A 12,078-nucleotide genomic window follows, 5' to 3' on the forward strand; every position below is an offset into this window, starting at 1 on the left:
TTAATGTATCTTGAATTTTGTAGTCATAAAATAAGATCATGTTAATTATTTGCCTTACTCTCTTTAGTACCTGTTGGTTCCTTTTTTTTTTTTTTTTGTTTCTTTTCATTTCACAATGAAAACCAGGGAAGTCTGTTATACTTCTGTTCATATTTAGCTTCATTTAGCATTTTCTCTTTTGGTTTTATCCATATCTAGAGATGCATGTGACTGTGCAGCATATCATCCTTAAAATAAATTGCACAGTTCCATCTGAACTATTGTCTGGGCACTGGATGCTTGTTGAAGGAAATAAATTCAATTAAATATCTTTCAAAATATTTGAATACTCTACCTCTTCTTCCACTCTTCCCATGGAACAATTTTTAATTAGGAGGAATTTGTTCTACAGCGAGTGTGTGGGTTCTTCTGAAGATACGGAAATTCTCTTTTCTGTATATTAGTTATTGTAGTACTGTTGTGGCCAGAGTCACAAGGAACTGAACTTGAAGTTTTATGCAACCAGTTCACTCTGCTTTAGTGATGCCTGGAGCTCATTTGACAAAGCTTAATTCAAAGTGAAATACAAATGCTCCGGGGTTTGAAAACTTTATTAGTTGGAATATACTCAGAGCATTCAACAACTTCAGTTGAGGCCAAAGCCTGATAAAAGCAAAAAAGGTGGGTTTCTTTAGAGAAGTTGGTTTACTTGAGAAAAGTTAGAAAAGAACATTTATACATAGTTTCACGTATTAATTTAGGAAGTGGCATTCAGAATGGGCTCTCATGTACTGTCATTAGGAGAGAAGATGTTGTAAACGTTTTGTTGTTCTTCAAAGTGTATGTCCACATTAAATTTCTGGTCAAATTAGTGGTTAGCAAGCTGTGTGAAATTACTGAAGTAGTCTGAATGCAGCCATATTTATTCGTATCAGCCTTTCAACAAAAATCTTAGCTTTAAAGAACTGTATTTAGAAGAAGCAAAATTGTATCCTATCCTTTCAAAAAGATATCTGTTGTTTGCTAGATAACATGCAGTCTACCCAGGAAAGTTTCATTTAAATACATGGTTTGAAGTTTTCTTTGGCTATTTCTGTGAAAATGCATACATATTAAAAAATATCCTCTGGGAATAAGAAGGTAGCACGAATATGAAGAGCAGAGGGATGAAATGGCTTTATAGCATCAAAAAGTTTCTGCTGCAGTGCTTGGGCTGCTAATGTTCCTACTGTTTGCTGGGCTTGTGTGTAGGACAGCAGAGAACTGAATTGTACTTTTAATGCCAGATGGTCTCGGAGTTTTTACTTCTGGGTTTACTACTTGGTTTTTTGGGTGGTTTGGAGCTTTTTTGTTGTCTTCACTTTTTCCCAATTTCACCACCTTAGCGGTGCTTAATTACAAGTAGAAAGTGATGTTGGTAGGTAGGTTAGAGGAAAAATAATCTAAACTTTTTTTTTTTTTTTTTTTAGAAAGATCTTTCTGAATATTTTCAGGAGAGACTGCTCTGCTTGGTTTTGAGTCAGACCATGAAGACCCCAGTGGTTTAGCAGACATCTAAGCACATTGCATTGTTATGGAACTTCTGGCCTCATTTGGTGCTGGGGAGGTTTTAGCTGTTCCTGGGACTGGCTGTACATAGAATTGTTTTCAGCAAGTCACTGTTGCTTTCATTTTCCCAGGCAACTTAATTTACTTATGGGTCTTTCACTTGGTGGGTGATTTTCACATGCTGCATCATCAGGTGTCTGCCTTGGGAGGATGTCAGCAATCCTGCGCTGCTCCCTTAGCAGAAAGGCTTTCTGCCCTTCTGACGAGACTTTCCCCCTCCTGCCATCAGTTGTCAGCACCTGACAGCCACTTGCCTTCCCAGATAGTGTTGTATTTCACAGATGGTGGTGTAAGCATGGGTGTTGTGTGCATGTGTGTCTGGTCTCTATAAGATTCTTGCTTCTGTGCTGTGTGAGAGGATAAAGCTTCTGGGCTCTGTCCTCTGTACTCTTCCCTATTTTGTGCATGATCTGTTGTCTTTTTCTCCTTAAAAATACATCTTTCAAACACACAGCACACTATCTGTCCACATGGTGTTGCTGTAAAATATCAAAAGTCCAGGGAAAGGATAATATTAAAAGGGAGTGCAAGTAAGAAAAATAGGTGAGAGAAGAGAGCTTTTCCACCTTTGTTTCACTTTTACAGATATGCATGATGAAATGAGTGTCTTGAGCTGTCAGATGCACAGGCAAAACAGGTAACTTGTGTAGTGGCCACCGCAGCTAAGGCTTCGTCACCAGGTAATAGGAGTGAAGAAGAGAGAGCTCTCGGTCACCTCGCTAGTTCAGTTATTTTAGCTTTGTAGGTCTTCAGGAATTGAAAAAAGGTGTTTGCGTGTGAAATACACCACGTGAAGAAGTGCTGCACAGCCCCAGAAACAGCTCTCCCTGTTGTTTACTTCTGTCGCAGTCATCAGGTCTGGACATGAGTCTTTAAGGTTTCAGTTCCTCCCCAGGCCTGTCCATGTTGACTTAATTTCAGTCAGTGATAAATCATCTTCCATGACAAAAGCACAATGCACAGGTCGCTTTGAGTATTTGCCTTACTGCCTGGACTTAGGGCCGTTTCATGCTGCTCTGATCTACTTTTTTTAAAGCTTAACACAGAGTTTTAAAACTGTTCTCTATGGTAGGAAATGTGTCTCTCTGTGCCACGGGCTGAATGAAAATACAATTTGGGTTCTTAAAATATAGCCAATACCACTGCTGCTACTATAGCTAGGTGTAGTGAAGATGGTATGGTGCCCTGTTTACTTAATTGTAGTTCTCTTGTTTAATGATCAATTGATCCATTCTATTCTGTGTGCTACAGCTTCACAAACCCTGGGGCAGTGAGCTTGCAGCAGAGGAGCAGAGCCAGAGGATGTTCCCCATCACTTGGGGAGGACTCAGCCCTGGAAATTCCCTGGACTTTCTGCCTTTGGAGTGACTGGCTGCACAGCCAGCTTCCTCTGCCACAAGGGACTTTTTGAGGAGAAACTCCCAATTTTGTGTCAAATGTCACAACCCAACCTGAGCTTTGATAATAGGATTGTCTCGTTTTCAGCTAGTCCCACGGCTGGGTTTGTGTTTGAGAAGGCCATCATCTTGGCTTTCTCAAATTTGGCTGCAGGTTTTTGTGAGATGCTAAGACGAGTCATAGGTGAGGGAAGAGGTCTGCCTCTTCCTTTGTGATGTGACTGATTAGGAGGCTCAGCTTTCTTTTTGTAGATAGATAGGTGTTTTCCTCTCTGTTTTTGTCTACCTAGGATCAATTTCATTCCCTTGTTCTCTGCCTAGGATTGAAGGGTGGATTCCTTGGGCAAGTGGCTTTTGCTTCTTTTTTTTCCTCACTGGTGGGAGCAACTCCAGAAGAAACTGTGTACTGAAAGCCTGGCATGCCACACGGTGTATGTATGTGCTTTAGCACGTGAAGTGAATTTGCTTCCTACAAGGGTGCAAACAAAAGTCATCAGACAAGAGCTGGCAGAGTTTGAAATAGTGGCAGAGGACTTCTTGAGTTGCCTATGTCTGAGCAGAGTGCTTTGTTCTGTAGCTCAGCAGTTCATAGTGACTTTGATCCCACCGGGATCCTTGCTGTAGGGAGGAAGAAGAGCTTCTGGTGAATTCTGCTCCCACGCTGTAGGTACTGGCCTTGCTTGGGAAGAACACGAGGGGTTGGAAACAGCAGGGAGAGTGTAACTTGGAGGACAGAGACACTCCTAGGAACCTGAAGTATTTTTGAACGATCTTAGAGGCAGTTTTTGTCCTTCCAGGCAGCATTATTATAGAAAGAAAAAGTCCCAGCAGAAAGATGAGTACAAACTGCTTTAGCACCCATGTGTGCGGTGTAATGAGGAATCTGATTTTCCCTGCTGAGCATCTGGTTCCCCCTGCTTGCCTGAACAGCACCCAGTGGGATATAGCATCCTATAAAGTCTGGGCCACTTATGTACTGATTCCTCTGGGTATGCATATGATGAGTTTTATTTCTCTTTAGGGAAATATGGCCAGTTGTCCCAATCGAGTTATGATACTGAATTATTTTGTTTATAGTAAAGAGAAGCATATAATATCAATGTCCAGGGACAGACTCTTTCAGTCAGTGAAATACAATGGATGTTAATCCTAGGAGAATGATTTCAGCTGCTGTGGGCAAGATCTAGTTTTTGTGCACTCCAGGCAGATGTAGCAGAAGAATGGGGGTCTCCTGAACATATCAGAAAATCTCAGGAAAATGTTTGGATGTGATGAACTGCTGCCGCAGATAACTGTTTGATTGTGCCTTTGTTTTCAGTCCGATGTTCCTGTTTCACGTAGCAGCTGGAACAACTGCCACAAATGACAGAAAGGTGGTGGGAAATACAGCACCATGTGCATGGTTGGTTGAAACAGCCAGTTCGGCTGTCTGAATGGTGTGTTACAGGACCAGAAGATTCCTCAATCCGTGGCAATGAAAATTCAGCTTGGGTTTGTCGTTAAAGATGCCAGTAGCATCTCCAAGTGTCTGTGAAGGGGTTGTTTCTGTTGGAGTGATTTTAGGCAAAAACCCCAGCTAGCATACTATACAGACTGTGGTGCTACCTCAGACCTCCTATTGTGGGCATTAAAAAAAAAAATAGATCTTAATCATTCTTAGAAAAAATTGAGAAGCATCATCTAATGCCCTGATTTTTCTGCAAGCCTCCTGTAATTCAGGCTAGTGTCTGACAGCACTGCAGCAAATAAGGAGTGTCTCAATTTCGAGTTCTTGTGTATGTAAGAGCTTCTGGGCAGAGTGATGAGTTGTTATGGTCCACTTCAGGTAAGTATAGCTCTTTGAGAGTTGACAAAGACAAGTGCAGTCACCCAGCGACACAGGAGTCAATGGGAAACCTTATTGGTAAGCTGAGGTTTTACGAAGACATTGGGAAAGTATACTTCTGGTTCTGCCTCTTGATAAATTCTGAGTGGGGGAGCACATGTATTGAAGGAATCCTTGACATAGCATAACAATGAAGATATACTGCCCTGCAAAAAGATCGCTAGAAAAAGAGCAAATTGTTGGAGCAAAATCAGCTCTCTGATGGTTCAGAGCTAGGTACATAATTTTGGGTTCTTATTCATATTCCTTGGAGAACTTTGTAGATTGAAATGTGCAGAAGATCCAATGCTCCAGTACCGTAAAGTACATCTCTTGATAATTTTTGCCTCAGATTAATTTTTGAGGTTGGAAGCTTTCCAAGGTGACACTTTGCATTTTTCTTCTAATTCAAGTGACTAGTCCTTGCAACTGCCACAAATTTAATTTTCAGTATGAATTAAACACAACTTTTCCCTCTTATTTAGTGTCAAAGTCCATGCCTCAAGAGCACTGACAGGTTTAGATAGAGAAATTGGATTTTTACCACATCAGTTTAGCACCAGTTATGTGTTTTTAGCATTGTTTAACCAGCTCTGTCATCTTACAGAATTTTTCTGTGGGTTGCATTGTCTAAGGAAAAATCAGTGTTTGGAACCCCCTGACTTACGTTTAAAGGATGATTTTGCTTTGCAGCACAGAGAGATGCTACTGTGAAAATCTCATTGTTTAAAGTCCTGTGGATCATTGCACAAAGATGAAGAGGAACTTACGTGCTTGACTGAAAAATTGCTTTCCTGGTATGGTAATATGCAGATGTGTCACCCAGTCAGGCTTATGAACATATCACATACAATGAAAATCTTGTTATCTAATGTCTTGCTTGTTTAGGTAGAATCAAACTTTGTGGTAGAAAGTTTATAAAGAAAACAAAAAGTGCTGTTTCACCCTAGTGCATTTAATGCAATCTAGCTCTGAACGTTCTTCATAGAGCAGAAGTGTAGGACCAGCAGCACCCTTGTAGGTCTTGTCCTTGTAAAAAATCTCACATGGTATCTATAATAATGAATCTGTTGATTTTACTAAAAACTTTAGTTATAAGTATGTTTTCTTATTTATTCTTTTAGTCCTGCTTGTACATGTGTAGCTTAAAGCTGCCTCTTGTTAAGTATAGTTTTCTTCAAAAGCTTTTTTTCTGATTTGTCTTCAAAGCTTTCTGAGATATGCACATTAAAGGAACCATAAAAGTACAAGAAAGTTATTGATTGTTTGATTTGATTTTTGTATTGTTGATTTCTTCCTTAAAGGCCCAGCGAAGTCCATAGACTTAAGGTTTTTGGTGGCTTTTTGTTGGATTTTTGCCTTGATGTAGACTGTAGCAGGTGTTTACAACAAATGTTCCCCAAGTAGTACTTCTGATTTCTTTTGCAAAGGAATGGACAAAGGCTTTTTTGGGAAGGTCAGCTTCTGTTTGCTGTTAACAGTAAGATTACAAGTGTAGGGCTTGGTTTATATATTTTCATCTTTTAAGAGAGTACAGTTTCTTGTGACTTCAGAATCAGAGAAGGAGTCATGTTAGAAGGCTGAAAGTTGGAGAAGTCATGCTCTGTGCAGGCTGTGACCATTAGGAGAAAGTTATCCTTTACAGGCAATCTCATTGCTCCGAGCCAAATTCAGATGTACTAAAAACTGTTTAAATTTGCCGATAGTCAAGAAAATATTATTTAATAGTATTTTCTAGAAGGGAATACATATTCGTATGAATTGAGGTTTCAGCCCATCGTGCCTTCTCACATGCATACAATCTGAGTGTAGGTTTCTAGGCTGTTGCTCTTGAATTAGAAATTCAAGTATAGATAATTTTAATTTGTTCTGACTCGTGCTTAGTTTTAAAGAAACAAAAGTGCTTTTTGCTGAAGCACTGTGTTGTAGTGTGGAGTCAGGGAGTGAAATAACAGAATAATCTTTCAGGTGACAGTAATGTAAGGAAAAATATTTGCTGTTAAAGGCTTTCCTTTTGTCTTTCATTCTATTCAGGCAGAGGTCAGAGATGGCTGCTCACTTTCTGTATGAAAATAAAAATTTCCAGTACAGAATTTATTTATTTATTTTACATTGGTACCACGTGTGTGGTATGTTCTATTGTGCAGTTATAGAAACTCCATTCTGACTAAATTTTTTTGTCACCGTATATATGTATTTTGCCATTAATACAGGAACTGTTTCTGCTAAAGCAGTATGTATTTATATATCCTGAATGTAGAGAATAGCATGACTTGCCTTTTGCCCATTTTCATTCTTTGAATTTTTTCTTAGGAAGCAAAACATAAATACACAATAGCCTGGTATGCAAAGGGAAGTATGCTAGCAAAGTGGAAGGAAAGACATTCAGAAACGTGCCTTCCTTTAGCAGAAAGCTATTCTTCCCAGTATTGTGCTAGTCAGCCTTCCTCTGAACAAAGCCACTTCCACAGTGTCTGTAATTCCTGCATGTAAATCATAACTACTTAGAATATTTTCTAATTCTTCTAAATTAAAGGCTTCTGTACCATTATCTGTTATATACATTCAGTGTCCTCTGTAGTCATGTGGGAAGCCTGTGACAGAGTGAGGAATGTGTGAACCAGACCACTCGCTTCCAAGTCTTCCTTCTGTCCCCTATTGCGTTGAACTGGCTTGCTTTATTTTTCCAGCACACCATTCCTGATTATGAACATCATTGTCTCAGCAGATTCCAACTGTGTTATTACAATTCAACATACTCAGTACCTGTTTTTCTTTGAGGGCACTAAAATGAGGTATTTAAAAGGCACTGACTTGCTTGAAGTATTTGGATCTTAAAATTTTTCCGTAGTCTGGTGTCACCTGCCAAGTCAGCCTCAGCTCCTGAATGTGCAGCATTCCTACATACTTCTGCAGCTCTCCAGCTGAAGTCTGTGTTTTGCCAAAGTATTACTTCATTCGTCATGCAGAAAGGGTAATTCCTCAGCTCCTGCTTTCCTCTTCTGGTCTAGCACGTATACAATGAGGCCCTAGCATGTAGCAAGTCTACGTTCCTTTTCTTCTCTCCTTGTTATGGATCCTAATGTGCGTAAATCCATTGCAAGCCATTTAATTGATAGGCCTACGTAGCCATCTGTGTGCATGAAGAAATTACACATGAGATATAGATTGCTGTCCGTTCTGGCAGTGTTTAAAAACCTTTCTTTTCCTGTGTTTAGTCAGTTAAATTTGCGTTAATTGAATTCCTGTCTTATTCTAGTCCTTCCATCAGCTGGGTCAAGAACTTTTGCTTTCTCTGTGATGGAGTTCGCTTATATTGAATTTGAGAAGTAAGTTCTAAATGGTCATTATAATAGATTGCAGAGACACTGAGGACAAGCAGTCAAATTCTTGATTAGCTGTTCTTCCAGAGAAGAATAGCAATGAGTCAAAACTATGAATGTCTTCCCAGGCAAGAATTTAGTGTTGTTCCTCAAGGAGCTCTTTTTGAAGCCATTTTCCCTGGCAGTAATAGGTAAAGCAACTTTTAAGCAGACAGAATAGCCCTCTTAAAATGAAATATAATGTTCCAGGGTGGTGATAAAATACTACTTCTGGTTCAAGTCACATGTAACAGATCATGGCTGTTAAAGGCCTTTGTTGGTAGAATGAATTGGTATTGACTGTTTGGTTTCTCTTGCGGGTCATTAGCTTGTCAATTAATTGGAAAGCTTGTGAGGGGCATCTCTGTGACGGTGTTTTGTGGTAGAAGATGCCAACCTGGGAATAAACTTAGTTAAAAGCTGTTCATAGTTGGTAACTGTGTCTAGTTTGTACACAGTTTTGATTGCTGTGTGTGAATTGTATGATGGGATAGTCTTTAAAAAGGTATTGCTCTGAAGGCTAACAAGGTTTTGACATAGGATGCTGCTGTGAAATTTATACCATAAATAATACAAATACACATGTGAGAGCCTGCATGAACGCTGTAACTGTAACAAAAGGTTTCTTTAGATTCAAGCCTGTGCTTAATGCGGCTATCGCTAGCTTGAGTCAAAATGATGATTTACTGATGAGATTCTTTATTGATATGTGTCACGTTAATATAAAATTCTCTTAAAACTGTATTTCTGCAAAATTCTCTTAAAACTGTAGTCCTGCTGTCAGTGAAATGGCAGTGTGCGATTCCTTATGTATTTTTCAGTGACTTGATAGAAGCTCATAAAAAGAAATCTGGGTATAAAGTGTTTTTTCCCCACTCAGCACCTGGACCTGGAAGTCCACATGGGCTTGTGCATCCTTGTTAGCAATACGAACTCTGCAACTGGGTCTTAGTTTGTAATGCTGTTTTGGATACATGGTTTAAAAAGATATTTTTTTTTAAAAAAAGATCTCTCTTCCTGTTAGCTGTGTGAGTTCTGCAGAGGAGCGAAACGTTGTATGAACCTGGCGGGGGCTTCTGAGAGGAAAGTAAACAGATAAGAAGAAAGGCAGACAGAAGAGATTTGTTAAATAGGGGTGCCATCTTTATGCTGTTGTTCTTCTGGCTATAACTGCACTTTACATTTTATTGTGGCCTGAGTCTTTAGAGTGGAGTTTGATGAGGCAGTTTCAGAACAATTGGGTCAGTCACCCATTATTCATTCAATTACACACCACAGCCTTGCTGCTCCTTGTTGACATCTGTACAAAGCCCAGCTCTTTTTTACATAACCTGACCAGCTCAGACACCGATTGTGGGAGATGCTGAAAGTCACGGAGCTCCAGAGCCTGAGAAAAGAAATGGCTAAATAGTTCATTCCCTCTGGCATGCCCAGAGGCAAGCAGGAAGCAGAGTATGTCGTCATTATACATGTAATATTTTGTGTTTTGCCCATATCTTGCTGTAGAAAAGGGAGAAAGTAGAGAAAAGTGGGAAATGTTGTTAAACCTATTTTCCATAGCCAGCTGCATTTGTTTGTTGCCTTACACAACACAACAAGTGTTGCCTTACGTTGTCTTGATCTGTTTCTGAGTGGACTGTCTTGTCTGGAGCTGGAGGGACCTCTGCGCTGTGGTGGTAATGAGGTGACTGGCCTTGCTGGGCTGTCGATTGAAAAGGTGTGTGCTCTGTGAAGCAGGGTATGAGGGAAAGCAATGAAAATAGTTCTCTCGTTAGCACCGTTAAATGATGCACTGGACAGCTGAATTCTGCCTCTGAGGCTGTCTCACTGCTGCGTGCGGCTGGGTGAGATGGTCCAGCCAGCCTTTCTGTACGTGGTCACTGAGTGCAAGTCCAGCTTCGTGAGCTTTGGGGTTCAGACTTAAATAAGTGCTGACTCTTGAAGCAGTGCAGTACTTGGAAAATATGAAGGAGCAAGTTTTTAACAGAAAACTGAAATGAATAGAGGTAGGCAGCAGGGACTGTGTGCATGTCAAAACGGGCACTCAGTCTTAACGTGCTTTCTGAATAACAGTGACTTGCATTTCTTCCATTTGTAAAATGAATACAATGCTGCCTTATCTTGTGAGAGTATCATTGAAATAAATCTGGTGATGTTTCTGAGATGTTTGGATGCTTCAGTGCCAAACACTGAAGCAAAGCTGAGATATAAATTAATAGTTCTTTATTTGGGGAGAATATTAGCGGTAGGTTGTGAAAGAAGTACAATTTTTATAACACAGCTAAAAGGAAAAATTGAAATGCCACTGGTGGGGAGTGCTGACTGTCATGTACACTGAATTGAGGTGTCTGATGGAAAATAAAATAGTGTGTGATAAAGTAATTGAACACTGTATAAAAGTGTATGTCTACTAAGCAGGAGGAGGAAAGTACTGAAGTTGCCAAAGTAATCTATGTACTAACTCCTAATGTTTGATTTGACTTGGCTTTTTGAACTTTATGATAAAAATGTAACTTGTGAATTTATTTACAAGCACCAAAGGCACAGGTTCAAATTAGGTTTTGTAATATCAAAGTAGAAAATCCACCTGTTTTTATATGTGGAAGAAAACCTTGAATTTGTTCATATAAGCATGGGCAATGCCTCAGTTTCAGCTCACTGATTCAGTTTGGTACAAATATTTTGTAGGTTTTTATGAAAATAAACAGAGCAGTTATATTTCATATAAAATTACTGTGGTGATAAGTGACTGCAGTTGAACTTTTCCTGGCAGAGTTGGAAACTGGGTTATAAGAGGATAGTTAACTGCAAACACTTTGTGTCAGAAACACCTTTGTGTTGGATGTTTGGATGGTAGCCTAGCAAAGCACCAGTCCTGGACACTACTGGGAACTTCTAAGATATGGTTACACAAGTAATCATAATTGTGTTTCAGATGGTAAGTAAAACATGTATAAACTCATTAATTAAGAACTGTAAAGCTAGTGTACGAACCATTTTGCAAACAAACAGGATTAAGTGGGTAGAAATTGGGTGGAAAAAAGGTTGGTTAGTCACTAGCATCACTGAAACAAAATATGCAGATTTTTTTTCTTGGTATTGGCTCTTTTGCATTAGTATGAGTCATCTTAAAGCCTATGTGTTTCCATATAAAAATGTGTCTTGTGTAGCAGACCGCGATGAGCAGAGAAGGTCAACTTTATTTTATTTTATTTTAATCCCTTCTAGCCTTCAGGAAAAAGAACAATCATTCAGCCTGTCCATTAAAGAAACTACTGCCAAGGTAAGTGCACATGAGTTTTCAGTTCTTCAGAATATTTGGGTTAGCAGATAATAGTATTGTCTGTGTTTAGAAAGTTGATTTTGTGTTGTTTCTTCTAAACAGATTTTGCATGTAAATATTTTCAAACATACAGTCTAAGCCCCTTCCCCCAGCTTTTATATGTGGGCAAGCTACAGAGATTATGCCTAAGGAAGCAGATGGAGTAATCTATTGTTTCTCGGTTTATGTTTACTAGTGATCAGTCTTCTTGCTCGTCTCCATTTAGGAACAGACTCCTCAGGTTTGTGAAATGAAAGTGATCTCTAGTCACAGCTGAACATTTTCAGTCTTAATACAGAGGCTCTTACTTTCTGAGCTGACTGGTTTTGTTGGTGTGAAGGAAGAGCATGAATGAAGTGCCTCTTTTCCCTGCCCTTTCACTAATAATAAACTAGCAATCTCATTCTCATCTCCCTTTAAAAATACAAAGAAAAGTGATGTGGCCTATTTAGCATACCTTTTGTTTCTAACCAGAGATGTCAATACTTTTCCTTTAATTTTCTTATTTCTCATGGCTTTCTTCCAAGAAAGAGAATACTAAAGTTT

The 12,078-nt window shown here is 39.3% G+C and overlaps 1 protein-coding gene across 8 annotated transcripts in view; it reads left to right on the forward strand.

Moving 5' to 3' along the window:
• The window catches only part of DISC1 (DISC1 scaffold protein), a 230,003-nt gene that overhangs the window by 93,770 nt on the left and 124,155 nt on the right, over positions 1–12,078 (forward strand). For all 8 annotated transcript variants that reach the window (XM_080388867.1, XM_080388870.1, XM_080388869.1 and 5 more), the window contains one exon: positions 11,439–11,493. In XM_080388867.1, coding sequence (XP_080244993.1) covers positions 11,439–11,493 — 55 coding nt within the window. The remainder of the gene's footprint in view (positions 1–11,438; positions 11,494–12,078) is intronic.

Source organism: Falco punctatus (genome assembly GCF_963210335.1).
Source record: "Falco punctatus genome assembly, chromosome: 5".
In the NCBI taxonomy this organism is placed as follows: Eukaryota; Metazoa; Chordata; class Aves; order Falconiformes; family Falconidae; genus Falco; species Falco punctatus.